Source organism: Pleurodeles waltl, chromosome 1_1 (assembly GCF_031143425.1).
Source record: "Pleurodeles waltl isolate 20211129_DDA chromosome 1_1, aPleWal1.hap1.20221129, whole genome shotgun sequence".
In the NCBI taxonomy this organism is placed as follows: Eukaryota; Metazoa; Chordata; class Amphibia; order Caudata; family Salamandridae; genus Pleurodeles; species Pleurodeles waltl.
This window is the reverse complement of record NC_090436.1, coordinates 436,521,992-436,548,591: the sequence shown is the minus strand read 5'-3', so window position 1 is coordinate 436,548,591 and position 26,600 is coordinate 436,521,992. Positions and strand designations below refer to the sequence as shown.

The 26,600-nt window shown below is 47.2% G+C and overlaps 1 protein-coding gene across 3 annotated transcripts in view; it reads left to right on the top strand.

The window, feature by feature from the left end:
• Positions 1-26,600, top strand: part of LOC138284953 (baculoviral IAP repeat-containing protein 1-like) — a 472,954-nt gene that overhangs the window by 329,659 nt on the left and 116,695 nt on the right. For all 3 annotated transcript variants that reach the window (XM_069224320.1, XM_069224310.1, XM_069224328.1), the window contains one exon: positions 11,060-11,218. In XM_069224320.1, the coding sequence (XP_069080421.1) occupies positions 11,060-11,218 (159 nt within the window). The remainder of the gene's footprint in view (positions 1-11,059; positions 11,219-26,600) is intronic.

Sequence of the window (26,600 nt, the reverse complement as noted above, 5' to 3'; positions counted from 1 at the left end):
GTACCTGGCCTATCCCGTCCTGTGAATTTTGGTATGCTCCCAGGACTTGTGATAGTGCCTCCTGGCCAGTCGGTTCCCTGGGTTGCCCCACCCCTTGGCCCACAGATGACCTCCACTGGCCCTCACCCCTTGTACATGTGTCCCCAGAGCAGTGTGCCCACTCCCACTTACACCAGGTATTTCATCATCTTGCCTAGTAGGTGTTGACTCTGGTCACTGTACAGGTGGGCACACTGTTGATTGACGTGTCCTGGTGACACAGATCTGGGGGCATTGGGTGACTGGTGAAGTATCTGTCTCAGCAGTGGTGGGGATCTGGCGTGGCCTGGGTGAGGCTTGTGGAGTGTGACTGACCAGATGTGCCAGATGGGTCAGGGAGATCTTCCAGATCCAACCATCCAGAGTTGCTGTCATCACTGGGGCCTTCTTCTGGTGGAGGACTGGGTGTTTGCTGCACCTGCTGCCGGCTGACTTTAGCAGTGGTACCTATGGATAGCAACAAGAGATATTCATATCTGCCTCACATTTTCACATTGCCTAACCAGGGGCATGGTGCCTGGTCAGTTGCTCCCCAGGTATGGCATTGATAGTAGCCAGCTTATTTATTGCTTTGTGGCGCATGGAGTTCGATTTGATTACATCTGATATGTGATGACATATCAGTATTTTTGCATTACTAACATTTCCATTTCTTGGTTAGCTCTTTGACCGCTTATTTAGTGGTATTTGTCATCCCTTACTATGTAGGTGTACCTATGGGATGGGTGTTGTGCATTTGGTCAGTGAAGGGTGATGCATTGTGGGATTGGTAGTGCTTCATGCTGAACATGCTTTACCAATATTTGTGAGCGCAGACATTGGGAAGGTGTTAGTTGAGTGATGTGGACATCCAGGGGAAATGGGTATGGGTGGTTAGGGAGGTGGTTTTCAGTGTGGGATTGGGTGGGTTGGGGTGTGATAGGGTGACAGGGGCACATGTGATACAGGTGTACATAGTGGTAGGGAAATATAGGTGACTTACCATTTTCAATTTATTCGGTGATTCCAGTCAGGCCCTCTGGATGCAGGATAGCCAAAACCTTATCCTCCCGTGATGTAAACTCTGGGGGTGGAGCTGGGGGTCTACCGCCAGTCCTGTGACCCTTCAATCCGCCTTGATTTCCAGGGCGGTACCAACACCATGAAAAGACTGACGGAAACACTGCACAGAAGAGCAAAGACTCACCATCGGAGAAACAGGGAAAAACAACGCCACCATGGAACCGGAATTGCAAGTCTTCCTGATGCTCATCTACGTCATGCTCCACCTGGAACACCAACGGCAACGAAGACGACGACGGTGAGTACAGCCGCTTAGCACATAATGGAGGGAGGGAGAAAAACGAGAGTGACACACACCCGACACACACACACACACACCATACACACAACCAGCTGCAGACGAAAAACAATGGCACACGATACACGGTAGAATAATGCAAGGACAACAAGAATGCAGTAATGAGAATGTACTGATGTAAACAGCTACCAAATAAACTAATTGTATGAGAAACAGATATGTACAAATGCACACAAAGGGCCAATGCCCAGTCCAATGTACTAAGGGCCCACATGGCCACAGGTCACAGTCCAAGGCCCAACTCGAATCCTGACTTCATTCAGATAGAACTCTGCAGGGGCATCAGTTTGCAAGTGGGCAGGCACCTCAGGGGGATAAGGGGTGGGGGGACACCTCAGCCGAATACGGGAACAAGCCCTGGAGTGGGTGACTTTCCCACTGGTTCTGGAGGGGGCTCCATGCCCACATCTCTGTCCTGGGGATTGTAAGGAACAGACTCTGCTGGAGTGGGTGACTTTCCAACTGGTTCTGGAGGGGGCTCCACCCCATTACTCTGTGCTGGGGAGTGCAAGGTCACAGTCTCTGGAGTGGGTGACTTTCCCACTAGTTCTGGAGGGGGCTCCATGCCCATTTGTCTGTCCTGGGGAGTGCAAGGTCACAATCCCTCAGGTGGGGAACATGCCCACTGCTCCTGGAAGGGCCCCCTTGTACAGCAGTCCCTGGAGGGTAGCCTTCATGGCTTCCGCTGGTGGCGATGACTGCTCTGTGTCATCTGGAGGTGTGGGCTGCACATTGTCAGCAGGAGAAGGTGCCTCCTGGGCGACCTCTGCTGGAGGTGAGGGCTGAACTGTGGTGGCAGGTGGAGGTGCCTCCTGGGCAGCCTCTGCCGGAAGTGAGGGTTGAACTGTGGTGGCAGGTAGATTTGGATGTGCCTCCTGGGCAGCCTCTGCTGGTGGTGAGGGCTGAACTGTGGTGGCAGGTGGAGGTGCCTCCTGGGCAGCCTCTGATGGAGGTGAGGGATGCACTTCCTCAGCTGGCGGTGGGGGCCCCATGACCACTGATGGTGGTGGTGGTGTCACCCTGACAGCCTCCGCAGGAGTCGAGGGCTTCTTCCCCTTCATGGCAGGAGGCGTTGGATCCTTACCCTTACTGGCAGGGGTTGAGGGCTTGTTCTCCTTCATGGCAGGTGAGCGTGTTCCTTATCCTTCCGGGCAAGAGTTGAGGGCTTCTTCCCTTTCATGGCAGGAGGTGCAGGCTCCTTCCCCTTCCTGGCAGGAGGTGTGGGATCTTTAACCTTTCTGGCTGGTGGAGTGGGATCCTTCACTGAGTTGCCACCACGACTAGGTGGTCCCACCACTGTCCGCGTGGTCTGTTTGGCTGAGGTGCTGGGTTGGGTCGTTGGGACCCTGCTCTTACGGGCAGGACGGGGGAGAGGGAGGGAAGAGGTCAAGTTGGGCAAAGAAAAGATTCTTAGAGGCCGTGGGGTGGGATGCGGGAGGAGGGATGGGAGTGGAGGTTGAGGGAGTGGTTGTAGGAGGTGTATGTCTGCTGATTTGGGTGCAGGTGCATGGACAGTGTGGTGATGTGAGGTGGATGACTGTTGGGTGTGTGAGGGCTTGCGTTTGTGTCAGACAAGGTGGGAGAGGACACAGGGGACACATGCATGGATGTTGCGGTGGTATCTAATAGTGAGGTGTGTGCTGCTTGGTGTGGGTGATGCTGGTGGTGGATGTTGATGCAGTGCATGCAGTTGTGAGTGTGGATGAGATTGTGACGGAGGTGGAGGAGAAGGGGAGACAGTGGAGGCAGTGGATGTGGTTGTGTCTGCAACTATCTGGTGTTTGCGTGAGTGCTTGTGGGATGAAGTGTGGTGCATGTGTTTGACTGTGCCACTCTTAGGTGTGGTCTTGTGTGCATGCTCGTCTGTATGTGTGCATGGGATGAGTTGGGGTAAAGGAGACTGGAACTGGGCTGTGGTAGTTGGGGGGGCGGTAGGAACAGGGACAATGGCTGCCATCAGAGAGGAGGCCAGAGCTGAATCGATCTCTGTTGGGCCACTGACCCACTGTGGATGCCATCCAGAAATGCACTGCATTGCTGCATCTGTGATGCCAGCCCCTGGATGGCATTCACAATGGTTGACTGCCATACAGAAGATAGATCTCAGGAGGTCAATAGCCTCCTCACTCAGGGCAGCAGGGCTCACTGGGAAAGGGCCTGAGGTGCCTGGGGCGAAGGAGATGCCCATCCTCCTGGGTGAGCGGGTACAGGCAACTTGCTGAGGGGCTACTGGGAGGGCGGTGCTGGTACAGGGCGTGGCGGTTGTACCTGAAGCTGGGGTGGTCACAGAGGTGTCGACCACCACTAGGGAGCTTCCAGCGGAGGAGGTATCTGAGTCTGTGTTGTCACCTCCTGACTCCGCCGTGGTGCTCCCTTCGCCCTCTGTCCCACTGGTTCCCTCTGCATCGATGGACTCTGCCTCCTGGGTCCTGTGGGATGCAGCTCCCTCTGTCGTGGGTGCCCCTGCTCCTCTGCCAGATGATGCCAATGCACACATGGACAGGATGACCGAAACAAATTGGGGGGAGATGGAAAAAGGAAACTCTGGTTCAATTACTGCATCAACACCACAGTTGGCATACACAGCACCGTTACACACAGGGATCAGGCTTGAACACTATGCATTGCACTGCCAGTGATTTGGCTAAATGCCAGGGCAAGATGAGGGCCACACACCACCAACTGCACCCCTCCTGGTACCCACAAAGCCCTGACTGACATGGAATGCTAACAAGCTAAGTTACCTGCATTTGCCATACACACATTACCCTTGAGCTGAATCACGCTGCAATGTCTGGCCTGGCCTTAGGGGCACCCACTAACTCACATCCACCACCCGGATCCCATGCCACCTGCCAATTATTGTAATAATGCCCACTGTACTCACCCCCTTGTGGCTGCTGTGCTGCCCTCAAGTGCCCATCCAGCTCTGGGTAGGCCACCGCCAGTATGCGGTTCATCAGGGGGTCAGGTTCCGACGGGCACCCCTTCCTCATTGGGAGGCTATCCCCAGCTGGGCCTCCACGGTCTTCCGTGCTCAGCGTCTCAGGTCCTCCCACCGTTTCCGACACTGGGTGCTCTGCCTGCCATAGACCCCCAAGGTCTTCACCTCCTTGGTGATGGCACGCCATAATCCCTTCTTTTGATGGGCGCTGACCTGCAGAGGTAATACAGACAGGAGGACACCATTACACATACATTCCAGCCTGTCACACATATGGTCCACCAATCCTGTTTCCATCACCATTGGCACACACATCAGCCAGCGCACACCATGTACACCACCACAAGACATTCCCCTCCGATGACACGATGCTTGCACACACATCACCATGCAACTTTCACCCATGCATCGTGCCCAAGGTGTACTCCCCTGTTGGTCTGGAGGCCCATACAGCAGTCTGTATTGGGGTAGGACCCCATCCACCAATCGCTCCAACTCCTCCAAAGTGAAGGCAGGGGCCCTTTCCCCGGTCACACAGGCCATGGTAGGTTCCAGACACAGGTCACAGCAGCACATGCAGTGTAGGTGTTCTCCTGTTGAAGGTAGGGAAACAAGTGAGGAATTAGATGGAAAATGGCAGTCACATCCGCGACGGTGTACACCGTCACGGCCAGCGCAGATACCCATTGGCCACTGTACTCTATAGAGCCCAATATTATCCAAGGAGGAAATGCACGGCAGTGCAAGACCACCTTCTGCCACGACGCCCAACGTCGGCGGAGATACCTCACTTCCACCTGTCCCTACATAAAGGACAGGCAGTCGCCATTTCATGGTGGCGGACAATGGTCATATCAACCTTAACTGCGTCCCAGCCTAGGTTAGCACATACCTCGCCATTCCACTGTCCCATCACATAAATGCACTATGTACACTGAGGTTGTGGTTCCATTGTTCAAATTTTGACAGCTTACTCACTCTTGTGTCCCTTAGGTACCTACCGCTGCGGATAAATAGGAGGGGACATACCCACGTGTACAGACCCCTTTTGGACTTGGCTACACTGGAGGACAGGCACATTATACTCATCTATAGACTGGACAGGGCCACAATCACAGAGCTGTGTGCCCAATTGGAGCCTGACCTGATATCTGCTATCTGTCATCCGACTGGGATCCCTCCTCTTGTGCAAGTGCTATCAGTGCTCCATTTCCTGGCAACTGGTTCTTCCCAAGTGACAGTGGGCTTGGCAGCAGGAATGTCACAGCCAATGTTCTCAATAGTGCTGGCAAGAGTTTTGTCTGCCTTTGTGAAACACATGTGCAGCTACATAGCTTTCCCCCATGTGGAAGATCTGGCCACTGTGAAGGCCGGATTCTATGCAATGGGACATATGCCTAATGTTGTTGGGGCCATTGAGGGCACACATATTGTGTTAGTCCCCCACCCCCAGAAGGTGTTCAGGAATTGGAAGAGTTTCCACTGTATGTGCAAATGGTGTGCCTGGCGGACCAGTACATCTGCCACGTCAATGCTAAGTATCCTGGGTCGGTGCATGATGCCTTTGTTCTGAGGAATAGCAGCATCCCAAATGTGATGGCCCAACTACAGATGCACAGGGTGTGGCTAATAGGTGAGGCATGGTCCCCACCCACTGTATGTTAGTGTATGCCTTCAGGTGTCATCCCAAAATCGTGTGAGGCTAAATGTTGTCCCTCAATACTTGCAGGTGGCTCTGGCTACCCAAACCTATCGTAACTGCTGACCCCTGTGAGGAATGCTAGGACAGGGGGTGAGGAACGTTATAATGAGGCACATGGGCGAACCAGGAGGATCATCGAGAGGACCTTTGGGCTCCTGAAGGCCAGGTTCCGGTACCTCCATCTGACAAGTGGTACTCACCCTGGAAGGTCTGCCAGATAGTAGTGGCATGCTGCTTGTTGCACAACCTGGCCCTCAGATGGCATGTACCCTTTCTGCAGAAGGAGGAGACTGGAGATGCCCCTGTGGCAGCAGTGGACCCTGAGGACAGTGAGGATGAGGAGGCTGAGGATGAGGATGAGGACAACAGAACATCGGTTATCCATCAATACTTCCAGTGAGACACAGGTGAGACAGTGCAACTGACCATTCCTCTGACTATTGATGTATTCTGTGTGGCTGTAGCATTATGGCCTTAACTTCCATTGCAGCTCAACTTACTGTCACCTATGGCTTGTCATTTTACAGATGTTGGTGAGATAACAACTGTGTACTGATGTTATAACTACAGACAGCTACAGGTCCTTATATCTATGCCCTCACAGTGTTCAGATCATTTGCACTAGATGTGACTGTTTCCATAAATGCACATTTCCAAAACATAAAATACTAGTAGTCAAGTTGTGTTCAAGGGTGTTTATTGTAGTGCTATGAAATTGAGGGAAAAGTGGAATGGAATGTGGTGATGATGGAGGAAAGTTCAGGCTATTGTTCCAAGCAGTTTTTAGCACAGGTCCAGTGTCCAAGGGGCCATAGGAAGGGGAGCAAAGGCAGTTCAAAGTGGACGAGATGACTGTGTGAGACACAAGGGGGACAATCAGGAGAGTCTCATTTCCTGGCGGAGGTCTTGGAAAGTGTCTCTGGCTCCTGTCTGGCTCGCAGGGACCGTTTGCAGGGTGGTTCACCTTCTGCAGGGGGAGGTGTGCTGGTGATCTGTGGGTCCTGTGGTGAGGCCTCCTGCCCACTAGCAGCAGCGGAGGTGGAGGGCTGGTCAATGGACTGGCTAGTGGTAGGGGCCCGCTGCTGTGCTTTGCCTCCCTCATGATGTTGGCCATGTCTTTCAGCACCTCTGCTATGGCGATCAAGGTGGTGTTAATGGCCTGCAAGTCCTCCCTGATCCCCTGATACTGTTCCTCCTGCAGCCGCCTATTCTCCTGCATGTTGTCAAAGATCTGGCCCATCATGTCCTGGGAATGTTGGTAGGCACCCAGGATCTCGGTGAGTGCCTCCTGGAGAGTCGGTTCCCTGGGCCTTTCCTCCCCCTGGCGCACAGCGGTCCTCCCAGTGTCCCTGTTGGCCTGTGCCTCTGTCCCCTGAACGGTGTGCCCACTGCCACTGACCCCAGGTCCATGATTGTCTTGGGTATGAGGTGTTGTTTGGGGTCCCTGTACAGGTGGGCACACTGCTGATTGACGTGTCCTGGGGACCGAGGTGTGGGTATGCTGGGCGGGTGCTGTGGTGTTGGATACTGATGGGGGAGGCTCTGTGGTGGACTTGAAGTGGGCTTGGGTGACCGACTGTTGAGTGGTCCTTGATGGGCCAGGTTGTTGGTCACAATCCTGAAGTCCAGAGTTACTGTCATTGCTAGGGGCATCTTCTTTTGGGGGACTGGATAGTCGTGGCACCTCCTCTCCGCTGACATTGGCTGGGGCACCTGTGGGGATGTAAGTGATCTATTATGCTTCCTGCCTGTGACATATTGTACATCCATGGCTTCCCCTCTATTGTTGCTGTTGCCCTGCTACCTTTGTTTGTGAATGGTGATGTATTGTGTGCTTATTAGTTTACCTATGCTGCACATGCTTTGGTGATGGGTGTCCATGCAGGGCTGGGAGGGCTGTCCATGCATTGGCGTGGCATGCAAGGCCTGACATTGGGGTTAGTCATCTGCGTTGGTGCAGTGTTTGGGGTGGAGTGGAGTGATGGGAGTGAGGGTTAGTGGGTGTGATGGCATGCAGGTATGGGGGTGGTAAGTGGTAAATGTTGACTTACCAGTGTCCAGTCCTCCGGCTACTGCAGCGAGTCCCTCAGGATGCAGTAATGCCAAGACTCGCTCCTCGCATGCTGTGAGGGGGGAGGTGCGGGTCCACCCCCAGTCCTCTATATGGCAAGCTGGAGCCTTGCTGCCACGGAACATACCTTCCCCCGTAGATCGTTCCACCTCTTCCTGATGTCGTCCCTTGTTCTTTGGTGCTGTCCCATGGCATTCACCCTGTCCAAGATTCTCTGCCATAGCTCCATCTTCCTGGCAATGGATTTCTGTTGTACTTGTGATCCAAAGAGCTGTGGCTCTAGCCTGACTATTTCCTCCACCATGACCCTTAAGTCGTCATCAGTGAAACTGGGGTGCCTTTGTGGGGACATGGGTGTTGTGTGGTGTGTGTTGGTAAGAGTGTGTTGAGTAATGTGGTGGGGTGTGGTATGTGGGGTGCGTGAGGGATGTATGGGTGTATGTGGTGTGTGTGTCTAGTTGTCTCTGTGCTGTTCGTGTCAGTCTCCTGGCAGTAATTGTTGTTTGTAAAGGGTTGTGGGTAATGTGGGTGTGTGTTTTATGGTGCTTTGGGTGGGTGTGGTGTGTGTTTTTAGTGTTGGCCAATGTAGTGTTGTTTTGTATGTGGGTGTCCATTCTGAGCGCGGCGGTATGTACCGCCAGTAGTTTACCGCCATTGATTGTCCACTGTGGTGATTCGTGGGTCATAATGTGGTGGGCATTGGTCTGTGGGCGTAACAGTATGGGTGTTGGTACCGCCACTTTAGAACTGACCTTAGGGCTGGCAGATTTGTGTATGTGGCAGTATTCTGTTGGGTTGGTGTGTGTGTGTCATAATATGGTGAACAGATATTCGCCACCGCAGCGGTATGTTGGCAGCCATCACTGTGGCGGTGAACGAGATTTACAGCCAATGTCATAATGAGGGCCTGATTCTTCTACCTTTTCCAAACAAAAGTTATCACTTTTTAAATATAATAAGGTAACCCACTGTTATCCTAGGAGAAGGATAGGCCTCACAGTAGAGAAAAACGAATGTAGGTGTTTTTCCTTACCAGAACAGTAAAACTTAAAAGTACATGTCCAATGTTTTAAATATAATGCACCTTGCTGTAGAGGCTGTTTTTGGTCTTCTCTAGGGGTTATGTATATGTATTAAAAAGTGAGTTTGAGGCTTGGCAAGGGATTTATTTTGCTAAGTCGAATTTGGCAGTTTAAACTCCGCTACAGGCTGCAAATTGCAGGCCTGAGACATGTTTAGGAGGCTACTTGAGTGGGTGGCACAATACATGCTGCTGGACTACCACAACCATTTAGTTTACTGTCCCTTTTGATAAGATATACCACTATAATAGGGACATATAAGTAAACTAAATAGGCCAATCAGGTGTAAGCCAGTGTTACTATGACTTACTGAATGAGCACACACACTTTAGCATGGCTTAGCAGTGGTACAGTGCCAGGACTCCCAAGCTCAACAAAAATTAATTCAGCAAGAAATAGGAGAATAGGCAGAATACCACCCTAAGGCTGACCGGTCTAAAAACTTTCAGCAACCAAGTATTCTTCAGCTGCTAATGTGCTTCAGATTGACTGTAAGTCTTCCCTTCCTCCTAGTACACACTTCCAAATAAGCCTGCCTCCAGAGTCTCTGTTCAGCTGCCACCTAAAACCCTTCAGCTACTGATCCTCTTCATAGAGACTGTATGGCTTTCTCTCATTTTATCACCCAAGGTAGGGTGACCCAGTGAAATGAACTTCAAAACCCAAAGGGTGATACGCTGAGGTTGATTGAAAATTCACCCAGGAATTGGGACTGAGAAGGAGAACTCTGTCCTCAAGGACAATCTGGTAAATTGCTTATGGCTGGATATGTTTCTTCCCGGTGACTCGGAAAGATGCAGTTTTAGTTAAATAGCATTTAATGTGCTAATGGCAAATGTGTCCATTCCCTTTTGAAGGACTCTGCCCTGAGTTGCTGCCCCATTCTCTTGCCCTCAGATCTGATTTTGTTTACCCCAGGGTGAAGTTAACTGGTCAGCCATCAGCCCTGGGGAAACGTTGTTACATCTACACAGTTCTAGCAGAAACAAATGTGCACAGCCTTCGGCTACTCAACCCTCCCCAGAAAGAGCCAGTCACTTAAAGTACCTGTTACCCCCTCAGTCACTCCTATTCCCAGGTGTCTTTACAATGTGCTAATCCCTCATGCCACAGCTGCCACTTCAGAGCACGAGGAAGCAGCAGAGCGTCCAAGGACGGAGTTTGGAATCGTTCTTCAGTGGCAGCTGTACCTCATCCTGAGAAAGCACGTGACACAGGATTAATTGGGAACCTCATTTGATTGTAAGCCCTAATAGATCGATGAACCACGGGCAACTCATCAAAATGCAATACAGTGTATTTAATTGTTATACCATTTCAGCTACATTTGACTAATGACCTGGGGTGGATAGTTTAGTGGACAGATTTCACCCACTGAACCGTTGTCTACGTTGTACTCACTGACAGGGGCCCGCTCTGTGTAGAAGGCTTCGTCCACTTTGTATATGACAGCTTGAGGGTGAGGCAGACTGTTGGATACAGACAAGATTTAGATCATCACTGTCTTGCCCATGGCGCGTTAGGATACTCATACGAATCACCAGCTAGGGACATTTCAGTTAGCAGAAACTTTATGGGTTTAGCACTAAAGTCAAAGTGTACTTAATCTGTGTTCTCATGTTGATTTTCTGTCCATGTGCCTCACTCAAATATGGGGACGTCTGCGAGCATTTAATAAGCAATTAACACATGCCCTACATTCTTTGCTGCATTTAACTATAGATTATAGGATGTGCAAATGCTTCGTGGATCGTGCTTCAATGACATCTGTAGCGTCTGTTTCCTCGGGTGACATTTTGAAATTTGCTCCTCTTTGCGGCTTGGTGCACCATGACTTACAACCCCATGCTTGCTTTTACAGTCGAATGTCTTCAGACCTGCAAGAATCTCAGAGTGTTTCATCTGGAATGTGGATGCTTTAACAATTTTGAGGAGCTGATCAATGCGCTGTCAAACTGTGAGAACCTCGAAGAAATCAGACTCAAAAGGTTTTTTCAGCACAAAGAAATAATCCCTCTTGGTAAGACACTTACATTCTCACCCACTCCATGTATGCTGATAATTATACCGACAAATCTACCAGAGGGTGGGCACAGGATAATCTTGGATTGTGTGTGACTTACCCTGACTAGAGTGAGGGCTTTTGCTTGGACAGGGGGTAACCTGACTGCCAACCAAAAACCCCATTTCTAACAGACCCACAATTTTAATCTTAAAACTCATCTTCAATTAAGAAAATAATCTTTTATACACAGAGATGTTCACTCAGTTGCAGCTCGCCAAGGTTACAGGGGGCAGGGCAGGGTAGCGCCCGGGGGTGGGGGGAGGGTGACGGGGGTCAAGGAATTTAAATAAAAAATAAACTTACCTTTTCGCCGCTCCTCTATCCCACATTGACGCTGCACGCAGGCACAGGCTCCCAGCCTGCCCTGAGGCCAATCCTGATGCTGCACAGAGCAGTGTCAGAATTGGCTGGCAGCGCCGAGCTAAGGCGCTCCCAGGCAGACTAGGAGCCTGTGCAGGGTCTCCCCAGCACGGCAACAGTGAGAGTCTACTGTGCATGTATGTTTGGCCGGCCGTCTCCGGCCCGCCATACATACATGCGCAGTGAGAGGAGTGCACAGTGCACTCCCCTCACTGCTCGTCACCCCATGGCCCCACCCCTTTCACAAGGAAGGGAAAATAAACATAGTTTATTTTCCCTTCCTTGTGAAAGATTTGCCGCTTCTGCTGCTGGTGAGGGGGGGCGACGCTCCTGCGTTCACTCAAGCATTAGCAGCTTTTAGAATATTAAAGATTGGTAGAATCATGACATTGCAACAGATACCACATAAAGGTCCTGTTATTTCATCCAGCTGTGCAATAAAGATCCGTCTGTCTGTCCCTTGGAGCAAATAAGTGAGAATGGTGTTTTTCTCAATGTGCCATCGGGAGAAAAACAGTGCGGCTGATATCTCGCCCCCAGTAGCAACTGAAAGTTAGAATGGGTTCCTATTTGTTGATAGGCTGATTCAAGAAGTGAGGCTGCTTAGTGTTAAAGGAGAACGAAAGCTGCGCCCATAAATGAATGCCTCCATTAAAATTTACCATGCACAAATAGGAGTAACTAACTGGTTCTTACATACTTATAATGGGTCTTCTCAGAGTAAGATAGTACATTTTCCAAATAATGGTGTAAGCATGTTCAGTTTAGCAGTGGGATAGAAATGTTTGGATGGGGGATCTAGACAAGTTGTCTACAATAAAATAGTTTTTCTATACACAAACACTGTTCAGAACATATCTAATTAATCTTAGCTGTTGGTCATTAGTCAAGGCCGCTTCTCAGTTCATCTTTTTTTGCTAACCATGCCACCTCAGATTAGACCAAGGCATAGGTAAATCAGACCTGGTGCTGCTCCAGAAGGAACAGTCGAGACCGAATTGCCAAGTCTGGTCCTCCCTGAACGGTGGACTGAGATGCAGTTCAAGTAATTACCAGTGGTTGAGTTTAATTCAAGCATTCTACACATCATTTTTAGTTTACTTCTGTACAAGGAACACTGTAGGTGACAGAGCCATGATGATCACACAATATGGTGGCTTCAAACAAGGCTGTGTGGCTAACACTCTGTTCTAGCCCTAATAATTTCAGTAGATGAGCTCCCCACCCAAAAAATAAATAAACAAACTGCTTGAGAGGCAAGGTAATATAGATCCTAAGAGTGTGAGCCTAGTAGTGGAGTGGTGGTGACCTTCTGATGAAAGATTTCCATGCAGGGCTGTTGCCACAATCACACTCATTCAAAATGATGCCTGGAGCTGAACTCCTTCAAGCCCATCTGATCGTCCTCTATGTAGTAAGCATGAACAGGAGGTGTAAATGGACTGATTGTGCTGTCTTGAACTACCTGGTCCCTGATAGTCAATTAATTAATCAAGGTTCTTATAGAGCACTGCTAATCACCCAGTAGGGTCTCAAGGTGCTGGAGGGAAAAATGGGTTTCAGTCAAAGAGCCAGTTCTTGGGGTCCTTCTTGAATTGAGGTATTTGCCTGAGGTGTAGCGGAAAAGCGTTCCAGGTTTTTGCAGTGAATCGTATTCTTGGGGTAGTGTCGAGAGCCAGTTGGGCAGAACAGAGGTGTCTGATGGGTGTGTGGAAGGTCAGGTGGTGGTTAAGGTATGCTGGTCCGATGTTGTGAAGGGCCTCGTATGTGTGCATAAGGAGCTTCAAGGTGATTTTTTTGTTGATTGGAAGCCAGTGAAGGGACCTTAGGTGACCGGAGATGTGGCTGCGGCAGGGGAAGTCCAAGATGAATCTGGCCGAGGTGTTCTAGTAACTTCGTAGTTTCTCTTGGAAAGTTTGGGTGGTGCCGGCATAGAGTGCATTGCCATAGTCTAATTTGCTGGTGACAAGTGCTTCGGTGACTGTTCTCCTGATCTCAATTAGGATCCATTTGAAGATCTTTTGGAGTAGGTGGAGTGTGTGTAAACAGGAGGATGAGACAGCGTTGACTTTGCGGTTCATTGAGAGCAAGAATGTTGAGGATGATGCCAAGGTTGCACACGTGGTCAGTGGGTGTGGGTTTGGGGGGAAGGTACAGGCACTGAGGGCCACCATGAGTCATCGCTGAAAGAAGGAATGGAACCCAGGAAGGGGACCTTGGTCTTGTTGGAGTTGCGTTTCAAGCAGCTGTCCTTCATCCAGACAGCGACTGCCTTCATTCTATTGTGGAAGTTTCTTTTTGCAGTAGTAGACTTGTCGGTGAGGGAGAGGGTCAGCTTAGTATCCTTGGCATAGGAGATGATGTTGAACCTGTGGTTTCTTACGATGTTAGCAAGTGGGGCAATGTAGATGATGAAGAGGGTGGAGCTCAGAGAAGAACCTTGAGGAACTCTGCAGCTGATCTCTGTTGGTTGTGAGGAGAACAGTGGGATCCTGACTCTCAGGGTTCGGCTGATGAGGAAGAAGCAGATCCACTCTAAGGCTTTGCTGCGGATACTGGCATCGTGGAGTCCAGTGCAGAGGGTGTGGTGGGAGACGGTGTTGAAACTGGCAGAGAGGTCCAGGAAGATGAGGGCTCTGGTTTTTCGTTGGTGGAGGAGAGTGTTGATGTTGTCTGTTGCTGAGAGGCGTGCAGTCTCGGTGCTGTGGTTGTTTCTGAAGCCTGATTGGGAGGGGTCCAGTGTGCGTTTGGTTTAGATGGATTTGGTGAGTTGGGTCATTGACGGCCTTCTGGATGACTTTAGCTGGGAAGGGGAGCAGCAATATGGGGCTGAAGTTCTTGAGGTCCATCGGGTCGGCCGAGGGTTTCTTCAGCAGTGGTTTAATTTCTGCGTGCTTCTAGTCTTCCGGGAAGGAGGCAGGCTCGATGGAGCGGTTAATGGTGCAGGATAGTTCAGGAGCGATGGGGGCTGGCATTCCGGAAGTCGGGAGAGGTGCTCAAAGAACGTGGCACAATATATGTGATGGTGTTAGCTGGACCTTTGCCGCTGTCCTCTCTGTTAGGAGGACTGCTGAGTGTAGCAAGCTGCTGGACCCGACCTAATCACCCTTCCTTTGTCTGGGGGTGAGGGGAGCATGCAGCAGGGGAGGGCAATACTAAATTAAGCCAAGGTGGAACAATGCAGTTCTGGATGGCCACCTTGCTTTGGCCTGAATCACCAGTGTGTTGTGTAGTGTCGCTCTACTGACAGGGCTGATATGTTGAATTAATCCAATGAAATGCAGAGACTCACCGTGAGGAACAGCTGAAGTTTATTCTTATAAGAAGGAGCACACATCTTATGCTTCCCCTTCTATGGAGATAAGTCTTCAACTGCCAGACCTTTCAATGGACACCACGGAGAAAGTACGCTGAGGTTGAGGCGATTAAATGTACAACAGCACATCACCTGAAATGCACGAGCACTGACATTAACTTAAAGGAAGGATTAAATAAAGTGCATGGAAAACAGTAAAGAATCTTCTGTATATCCGAGCACTACATCATCTTCCCTTTTTCACAAAATATTGAAAGAATTCAGTATGCATAAAAGTCTTATATTTTGTGGGCATGGATACATTTTGAGAGAAAGCTCTATTTCATTAAGTGGTACCGCTATGTCTTTTCTTTCTGTGTTACTAAAATCAATACATTTTGTTGAATATACATATTACTTCCTTCACTGAAGTCTGCATCAGAACCTAATTCAGAATTGTCATATACGGTAGGAACAGGAGAGCTGATTCCATGTGATAAACCAGTCTCATTTGGCAGGTTTTTTGACATATCAAATGTGAGCCAGTCTTGAGGTACGTCTTTGCTTTTCTGCGTGCTGTTTTCATCAGCTTGTTCAGGGGAAACTTTTACAAGCACTCCTTTGCTCCACGACCCTCTTTCTTTGATTAAGACTGATCCTTTGGAGACTTTAAGAATTTGAACAGGCTGAGTGATTTCTGAATCCCCTTTCTTTACCATGACTTTTAAACTTACATTTTTAAAATGTTTGCTATCATAGTAGGCTTTATGCTTGGATTGCATTTCAGCAACTCTCTCTTTGACTATATCTTTAATCCTACATTGGCGTTTTTCTTCTCTAGGTATAACTTTTTTAATCCAGTCAAGACATAAGCTGCCTTTTACGCAATAAGTTGTCTTGGTTGTCTTTTGAGCAATAAGCAAAAAGGAGAAAAGCCATTTGTGAAGTGTAGTGTGAGATGATATGCCCCAACCTTTTCTCTTAGGAACTCTTCAACTTGCACCTTACTGGTCAGGGCAGATTGTATTTCTTCCTTAAGGAACCTGTTCATCCTCTCTACCTGGCCATGTGAAGTAAGGTAATATAAAGCTACATTAAAATGTCTGATATAAGAATTCCAGATAAATGTCTTCATTTGTGTGGAGGTAAAGTAAGTGTGAATTTGTTTTCAGGTTAGAAGGGGGACAGTGCTGGAGCCTCAAATATGAGACTTTAGATATTTTAAAAGACTTGGATGGTATCATCATCCCAATTGAATTGTGTTCCTTTTTGCAATAACTTACATAGTGGTTGAACAACCAGTGCACAGCCTTGAATAAATCTGGAATAGAACTCGCTTAAGCCAAGAAAAGATCTCAAGGTGTCCTTATCCTTGGGTGGGGTAACCTCTTGTATCGCTAAAATAAGAGAACATTTTGGTTTAATGCCTGTAACAGAAATGTGGTGACCTAAATGGTCTAATTCTTGTTTCAACAAGCATAATTTCTCAAGCTTGAGCGTAATTCCCACTTCTTTAAATACTTCTGTACTTTGAAGAGTTTGTCATTATGTTCAACAATCATTTTAGCAAATACCAAAACATAATTTTGATAGGCTTGAGTGCCTGTTTTTTTGGCTAAAATAGTATCCATTCATTTCTGAAACACACTTGCTGCAGACTCAAGACCAGAAAGTAATCATTGAAATTTGTATGCCAGAAAGGAGTAACAAAAGTGGTAAGGTCTTGCAAGTCTGCATTAAGCAGAATCTGGTGATCAGCTGAACATAAGTCCAACAAAGAGAACAATTTTGCCCCATTGATATTTGCAAATAGTTCATACATTTTCGGTAAGGGGTAAAAATCTACTACTACATTTTTATTTAGCGTGCACAAGTCCTCACAGAGGCACATTTCCTTATCTTTTTTTCAAACAACCACAATGGGACTTATCCATTCAGAGGAATCTGTACTTATGATGACACCCTCAGTAGTTAATATCCCAAGAAGAGCTTTGAGTTCTGATCTTACTGATAAAGGTATAGACCTCACCTTATGGGCAACTGGTATAGCATTTGTTTAAGCTTTATATTGTGTACAAATTTATCAATGGTTCCAATTTTACTTCTAAGGACTTCTGGAAACTTTTGACTTACTTCTGTCAGTAAATTGTCATTATTGTCAATGACAGATGCCACTACTGAATAATTCAACCTGATGGGATTTGAAGACCTATGTACAAGAATGATGCCTAATTTTGCCAGGTCTCACATCCCACAATAAGTTTTCCTTTCTTGGCTACATATATTTTAGTATGAATATCTCTGTCCAAATATCTCAAATTTTTCCATGTAATTCTCATTCAGTCCAAGTGCGTAGGTGCTTGTTGACACTGGTCCCAGACCTAATTGTGAAAGTGAAGACACAATGATTGTTACCTGACTGGAAGCACATAACATTGCATAATGATTGAACTTTTATTAAAAAATTTAATTGCACAATATATTATATAAAACATTTATTTTTTTAATATTAACTATTCATCCTTTAAACAATAAAACATTTAATTATTCATTTTGCATAATGTTTAAGATGGAAAACATTTACACACATCATTTAAAAGTCAAAATAATTTAAATAGTTTAATATTATGTTCTATAGGGTGTTATGTTAAGTTCCTGCCTCTTTTATTTTCCATGGGAGTGTATTGCTGTGCCTGTAAGGGACATTCTATGGTGCTAGACCTACTGCAAGGCGAGGCTGGTGTACATTTACTACTTGTCACTTTTAAGATGGTGGTAACTTTAGAAGTGTAGTTTGTGAATAGCAATGGGGTTACTCTTTCTAAGTATCATAAATATGGGCCTAAGTGGGCATATATGGTTGGCCATCTGAGGCTGGCCAAACACATATGTGCACTTAGGATTCTAAGTCACAGCCGAGCTGGAGAAACTGCACAGACCCCAGGCTTCTGTCTGAGCGGCTGTGACTGCTGCTCAGACCAATCCTGATGCTGCTTCCATGCTATGTTTAGCATGTAAGCAGCGCCTGGATTGCTGGGGAGCCTGTGCTGGTGTCCCATCGAATGCTAAGACAGACCACATCGATGAAAGAGGTGAGATAAACAAGGCTGCGGCATCCCTGAAGGTAAGTTAAATTTCTTTGATTTTTATTTTTTTATTTTCTTCCCTCTGTGTCTGCCCCCTCTCCCCTTGTGATTTGCAGCTGCAGCCACTGTATGTCTCCACACTCTAAAATGAAAGAATAGGGAAAATGATTTGCTAATTTTTTTTTTTGAAAAATGTTTTATTTATTATTCTTTTTACCTGAGAATAAAAGGCCCAGCCTCTTCAAAATAAATTATAAAATAATTAAATAATTGAAATATATTTCTTTATTTTAGAAACATTAATTTTTAAACAAAATAAAATAAAAAAACTCTACCATGCAAATTGATGTTTATTTAATATTTAGTACATTTAATTAAAAGCTGTGTTTATATAATGTTTATGAAAAGTGTAAAAACTTGAGGAGCCTGATCTGCTTCTTGGACGGATTAGGGTACCTCGTAAAGGGAGTAAATGCTATCTTAATTTTCATTTTAGGGTACTTACACTTCTTTCAAAAGCTACATAGTGCTGCTCGAGATGAGGAGTGTGCCTCTTTCAAAGGAAACCTACCATCACGAGGCATGTTGAATTGCAGATAGAATCAATATCTTTCTCAATGTAACCAAATCTCTGGAGTCATGGCCACAACGGTGTGGTCTACAGCATGATTCCTACTGTGGGCCAGCTATATGGTTCTGGCATGCTCCCAGCATTCACCGAACTGACTAAGGTGTTCGAGCTCCCTTGAGGCCAATGCTTGGCGCACACTTCATTATCAACAGTGATGAGGGGCACCTGGCGAAATGGGGATGCTGTACCTGAAGCAGTCAGAACAACACCAATCATTCTCACATGGGGCCACTGCTAACATACAGTTACTGCACTGTATAGATCCACCAGAGAAACAAGCATAAAATGCTTGTAAGCCTTGAGAGCCAAGTAGAAGCAGGCTTAGGGGCCAAACTGACAAATGGTGAGTGGGCACATACCATACGCCACAGAGGCAAGGTTTCTTAAAACATTCTTATCAAGCAGAGACAGTTCAGTTATGTACATCGCACATAACTGACGCCAACATGCAGGCTATGTTCCCAGACACAGTACACTTTTACCCCAGGTGTGGTGAAAGATATGCCTCTTTTGACCATATGGTCTGGTCCAGCGATATGATTCACAGATAGCTGGAAGAAATTGCTCAGCAATTAACAAGTCGGGTTGGTAGGAAAACCTGCACTGTCCTATGGTCTATCTCGTTGTTATGATGCCCCAATCAAAACCTCTCACTGTAGATTAATTGGTTTGGCCCTGATTCTGGCTAAAAGAGTGCTTGCCTTGCACTGAAGATCCACAAAGGCTACTGATCACACTAAACGGAAGCATGACCTAAGCAATTTTGCACAGGCAGAAGCAGATGATTTTTGTCTTTCTCTTAAAATTACAGGCAGACAGTCTGTGGACTCTGCTGCATAGTGCAGTGGCTACGTCCGATGAAGAACCACCTTAAGCAATTCTTTTGTGGCACCCAAAGGGTATTTACACAGAGTTTTGAACTATAGTAGTCCCTTGGGCCTGGTGACATCTGCTGACATTTGCTGTCATTCTCCTCATCCATGTGAGCATCTAGGTGTTATTTTTATTGTTCTGATTTCCTTATATTCACTCTCATTTGCCTAAAAATATATTCAGAAATCCATATGTGCTATCTTTTTGGATTATAGCATTGGATGGCACACTTGTATTACTGTCTCCTCTCATTAAAAAGTTGCAATAAAGAATAAGTTAAAATAAATTATGTAGGTTGTATGATGTATACTCCTCCTCCTCCACAGCTAATTAAAACATGATCCAAGACAGCAATGCAGGCCAAAACCTGAGAGCAAGAGTCAAACCTTGCTCTGTGGCTATCTTGACCTACAGTCATTGGGAAACTGAAGTCCATAGGCCAGCTTCCCTATCTGGAGAGATGGGCCCAGACATTCTGGTGATTCAGGAAAAGCTAATAGCTCACCAGCTGATTGAGGGACAAAGAGCGGAATGCCTCACTTCAGACTGCAGACAGATTAGATAGCATACTCGAGACAACCTACAAAATGTGTACAGCCCTCAAAAATAAGATAAACATAGTGGTCCTGGCTGATGGGCTTCTGAAAGTCAACCAAAGTAAGACTTAAAAAAGAAGCAACTGAGGTGGTGATAATCAAAATTGGGTTTCATGTCACAAAATGAGAATGTCACTGTTTTATTATACTAGCCCTAGCCTCTTGATATACCTCTGTAAAAAATTGTTGTCCAGAGATTTTCATTTTTGATTTGTGTTTTTGTATCATTAGAGAAGTAATTTAGCTTGGGTAGACATTGCTAATCTGGGCTGATTTTTTCTGGACAGCATTTTTAAAAATGGCAGATGTGTTGCAGTGATAATGTAATATTTCAGGAACCATATGACCTATATACTTCATTTTGGTGTCAAAACATAGGTTTTGAGGTCAAGTATTCTTACAGAGACAGACAATAACTCCTCAGAACAACCCTTCTGCAATGTTCCAAAATGGAAGGTATAATAGAGGAAGAAAAGACATATATAGAAATGAAACAAATAATAATGTTTTTTAATCCTTTTATGTATACACCAAACAATGTTTCTGATCTGATTATGAAACAAAATGGTTTTTATCACTCCTTTTTTAGACATAATTTTATAGATCACTTTATTTATTTGTTTGGGCAATTGCGTGCGGTGCATTTGCAGCATGTTGAACATTTGAGAAGAGCACATCAACAAGGACATCTTTTTGTAGCACAGGTTTTGCAAGTACATGTACGTGTACGTTCTGTGGGTAGAGGTTTTAGAAATTTTGCGCCCATGTACTGCGATATTACCTGGGAGAAATCAGTACTAGATGATTGACCTAAAGTCACCTACCTCCCGAGAGACACTGATATTTCTCTTCACAGGGTCCCCTCCGACTGGCCCACTGTTATGCTTCTGTGCCCTCCTGCAAAGCACACACAATGGCTCGCCTGCGCTCCACAACACTGCCACCACCCCAAGCTACAGCTCTTCCTCCCTTCATTTTCTCACATATCCCTTTGCCAGGCACTTCCCCATCACCTTCTATGTGCAACAAACTGGGCCAGGTACCGGCAGCTATTGAACTCTCCAGGGTCTCTATAGAATCAAGATTCGGCACATTGACACGTTAACTCCGGTTTTTGAGGGATGATCATCGCAAACTCACTGAAAAAGTCTATGAAGGAGAAAAAACCCTAGCTGCCTTGCAACCTTCAGAGTCAGACAACCAGTCGATGATTCAAGACTTGCAAGCAAGAGTCCTTCAACTAAAGGACTGAGAGAAGGATGCAGCAGGGCACTCTTAGAGGAGTAACATCCAGATTTTGGGCCTGACAAAGGGGATTGAGGGGCAGGACCCCCTTTCTTACCCAGAAAACTGGTTCAAGTCATTCACCCCAGCAACTGATGTCACACCACCCTACACTCTAGAGATTGCCTACAGGCTCCCAGCCTGATTCCTTCCTCTGGGGGCCCACCAATGACCCATGTTGCCCAAGCTACAGCACTTCTGAGATCGGGACACTCTCCTGCGAGTGGCTAGGCAGGACTACTGTCTGTTGAGGTGACAACTGTCAGGCTGTTCCCAGGCTATACACGTGTAGTGCAATGGCAACAAACCTCATTCATTGGAGTCAAGCGTCATCTGTGCCAGGGGGTTCAGTATTTGCTGTTGTTCCCAGCTCACCTGAATATCATCTCAAATGAAACCACTACGTTCTTCACTGACCCTAAAGATGCCTGGAACTGAGCAGACAGATGAGGTTGAGCTCACCCTCGACAACATTGCAGACTACTTCTACACACTCATTGTGCCCACGCCAACACTGTAAAGGCATGGCATGCATGGATGCTGCCCCCCATCCTTCCTTATCTCCTGAACTTGAGCAAATCATATCAGACAGAACAAAAGCCGTACAGGCAGCACCTATGTGGGAAAAGCTGCAGCGACCACGGATAAAGTAACATGCCCTCACATCTTCACTTCCAAGGATGACTCCATTACCTCTGATGATACACACCAAGATTCACAGCCACTTCCCTTGGTGACTTCACAAACTATGGATAATCTTGTTTCACAATTTTCCACTCTTTCTTTGTCCTATTCACTGCATGTCCTACATAATGCATTGCTACCCAATACTTCCTCAATACTAACATTTTGACCCCTGAAACACTCCCAGGAGGGACTACAAACCAAAAAGCCCTTACCTGCATTAGGTTTAGCTACTCCCCCTGTAGGAGGCTGACTCAGTATATGGTGTACACCTATAGGTGAGGCACCCTATACTGAGTCCAGGCAACCTTTAGTGATAGTGTTAGTGGTTCCAAATAACCAAAGCTCTCAAAGGGTAGCTGTGGAGAGCAGCTCAAGTTTAAGGGTGTAAAGCAATTGCAAATATCAATATCAAAGAACCATGCCAGTGTTAGAAACATAATGTAAAAATGTAAATTAGCACTTGTATAGCGCACTACTCACCCGTTAGGGTCTCAAGGCGCTGTACTCATACCGCTTTGGAACCCCTCCTGGCTTTTTCCCTATGAGGTGCCAACTCCTGAGGGTGAAGCCAGGCATCCAAGCGCTGTTGGGGCCGTTGTGGAGATTAAGCAAGCTATTGCCCAGAGTTGCAGAGTGGGACCCATGAATTAGATTAGGCACCGAGGCGAGAATTATCTGGTCAAGGGGAAAACATAGCCACTAAATTAACTTTGGCACATCTCCTAAGCGAAGCTATATTCACACAGAAATATACTTAGAAACAGATAAGTAAAAGCATTAAATAGCATGGGCCCATACGGAGGTGGGGGAGGGGCAAACCATATACTAAAAAATGGGATGAGAAAGTCACAACTAACAAAGACTGACACCCAAGGATCTTCAGGACTGAGGAAGTACTAAACTACCAAAGGTAAATAACTAGGTTTCACCAGGCGCCCAAGTGCAGAGATGTCACCCCGTGTCAGTATCTATGGGATAACATGGGGAAGTCGGGTTAGAGTTTGTGTGTTTCAGGACCCATCCCGTATGGCCCGAGAAAAGGAAGGTTCGAGAGTGCCCCCACCCATGGTTACCCAGAGAAGTGGAATACCTGCACCAGGGAGCCCCGGTGCATAGGGGTGAATTTGTGTCAGAACCTCCCATTGAAGTCAGTGGGGTCCTCGTTTGTCCAGCTAATACAGTGTCCCGTTGACCAGGATGGTGGAATCTAGTCATGGATTCACAATGAGGAGTACCTGTGGAGAGAGGAGACAGAGTACAAGCCACTCACGGTCACCCAGGGTGCGTAGGAGGGTAATGCCCACTCTTCTTATGGATAATTCACTGTAGGACAGAGGCCTTGCCGATGCAGCTGTGGAGTCCAGGTGATGCTGAGGGATCTCAGGAGTCATCCATGAGCTGTCCCATGTCAGATGTCGAATTGCAGGAGGGTCAGTGGCCAGCGGGACCAACAACAAGCCTCGGCAAATGCAAAAGAGGTGGTGCAAGAAGAGTTGTAGGAGTGGGGACCACAAAGGTCCAAGAGACTCAACCTTTACAGATAAGTAAGGGCCAGCCCTCAGCAAGAAGAAGAACCAGGAGGAATTGATAACGACCACAGGGGGACCTTCCCTCTTGCAGCAGGCACAGGGAGTTGCAAGGAGGCCTCAGCAACACAAAGAAGATGGATAACCACATTGCAGGAGATACAGGGAGGATGACAGTCTTGGAGGTGTGTGATGCTTGGGGATGGGCTTCTTGGAATTAAGAGGTCTTTGGACTCAAGAGCCAACAAGCCTTGGCAACGACAAATGGACACAGTGCACATGGGTTCCTTCTAAGCAGCTGCAATGAGAGACCACAGCCTTTCCCATTGCAAAGAAGACAGGTCAGACCTCTATAGAGCCATAGAACCACCAATTGTGTTGTAGAGCCTTAAGGAGTCCATGGGACAGCAGGATCCATAAACGCGTTATTGATGTTGAAATGCCTGCAGATTCAGGGGAATTACTCCTTTACTCCAAGGGAGATTCCTTCTTGCTGTCCTTAATGCAGGCAGAGTCCTTGTGACTCTGGAGGATGCATGGCCACAGAAATTGCAGAGTCCTTGCTATACCCGAGGACAAATTTGCAGAAGGAGCCCTTCTATCAGTTGCAGTCTAGTCTTGGTTTCCTGTGAAGTCCAGCAGCAGAATCTGGGGTAAAGCAACAGAAGTGTCTTGAAGAAGAATCTTGCAGATGAATCTAGGGTCCCTTCCTCAGGAAAGCCTTTAAGTAACCCAAGAAGAACAGCTTCTGCAGTGACCCACCTATTGGGATGAGTCTGGGGTGCTACTCTGGTGGACTAACCAGTCAGATGCTCCCAGGGGCCCCTGTTCATCCTATTTCACAGATGACAGAATCAAGTGGCCACCTGGCAAAGCTCTGGGCACCTCCCTATGTGAGGAGCCAGACAGGAGGGTGGTTACTCCTGCACTGAAATAAACCAGTTCATGGAAGGAGGGCACCAAATTTGCCCTTCAAAGCAGTCTGGTGGTGCTCAGGAGCACCCCCACTCTAGCCCAGAGACACCTATTTCTATAGGAAAGGTGGTAACTCCACTCCTTTACAGGAAAGTATTTGTTCAGCCATCCCCTGCTCAAGTTAAGCACAGCAGCAGGAAGGCAGAACAGTGTCTGGAGTCGGCAGCAGCACTGGCTTGCACCCAGACCCAGCAGGCTGTACAGACAGACCTAGGGGGTTCTTCTGAGGAACCCCCACAGTACATGGTATCATGCATCTAACACTGGAATCAGTGTAGTCATATGATTCCAACATGTCTGATACCAAACATGACTGTTTGGTGAAGCCATTATGTAGTTGGACATCTTATGTTGACCAGTGCCCACTACATACCTTAAAATGGCTTCCCAGCACTTACAAAGCACAGAAATCAAGGTCTGTTTGCAGGTGTTAGAAATTGGGTCTCTAGTTAGCAGTCAGTTTACACCCTGTCCAAGCAGGGACCCTCATTCTAGTCAGTGAAAGGGAAGCGCACAGCTCAGATAACCCCTGCTCATTCCCTTGGTAGCTTGGCTCAAGCAGCCAGGCTTATCTCAGAGGCAATGTGTAAAGTATTTGCACAAACACATACAGTAACACAGTGAAAGCACCACAAAAGGACTCCACACCAATGTAGAATGATAGCCAATATTTATCTAAATCAAACAAGACCAAACAGACAGAAATTCAACATATACAAGCAAACATATGAATTTTTAAAGGAAAAAGAGCCTCAATCCATAAAAATAAATGAATGCATTATTTTAGCACACAGTACCTGGTATACGTCAAAAATAAAGCCGCAAGGGCAAGCGTGCATTGGAAAAACAAGTGATGCATCAATTTCCTACTCTCAAGTGAGGCCATGCGTCGATTATTTTTTCCACCAGGTAAGCGGCGCGACGATTCTATCATCGCAAAGAAGGGATGCATCGATTTCCAGACAAGCAGCCTCAGGTCCGTGCGGTGATGTTGAAAATTCTGACCCGCTGTGCAAAGGATCTGTGTTGATTCTCCAGCCACGAGCAGGTGCTGCATCGAATTTTCAGCTACGGGAGAGGCGCTGAGTCGATTTTTCTGATGCACACACAGCGAGGCGTGGATTTTCCCCTGCAGGTTACCACCTTTCAATTCTAAGGACAAAGGGACTTGATTTGGCACCACTTAGCAAGTCAGGACTCTCAGCAGAAGAGGCCAGGCACTGGCAGATGAGGTTTTTGATGTTCCTGAGACTTCCGAACAGGGGCCAAGCTCAGTCCAAGCCCTTGGAGAAACTTCATAAGCAGGTTTTCAGAAAACAAAGTTCAGTCCTTTTCCCCTTAAGGCAGAAGCAGCAACTGGAGGCCAACCCAGCAGAGCACACACAGCAAAGGGGTACTACTCCTTCTCCAGCTCTTCAGCTCTTCTCCGTGGCAGAGGTTCCTCTTGATCCAGAAGTGTTCTAAAAATCTGGGTTTTTGGGTCACCTACTTATACTCATTTCTGCCTTTGAAGTAGGCAAACTTCAAAGGAAAGTCTCTGTTGTTCACAAGATCCTGCCTTGCCCAGTCCTAGCCCTAGACACACACCACGGGGTTGAAGACTGCATTATGTGAGGACAGGCACAGCCCTTTCAGGTGCAGGTGACAGCTCCTCCCTCCCCACTCTAGCCCAGGAAAACTCATCAGGATATGCAGGACACACCCCAGCTCCCTTTTTGTCACTGTCTAGATGGAATTCGCAAACAACCCAACTTTCAGTCTAACCCAGATGTCGATTCCACAGGGAGGCAGAGATACAGAATGGTTAGGGAAGAAAATGCCCACTTTCTAAAAGTGGCATTTTCAAACTGACAATCTGAAAACAACTTTACCAAAAGATGTATTTTTAAATTGTGAGTTCAGAGACTCTATATCTCCAACTGCTCCCAATCGGAAACTGCACTTAAAAGGTATTTAAAGGCAGTCCCCATGTTAACCTATGGGAGATATAGGCCTTGCAATAGTGAAAACCGAATTTGGCAGTA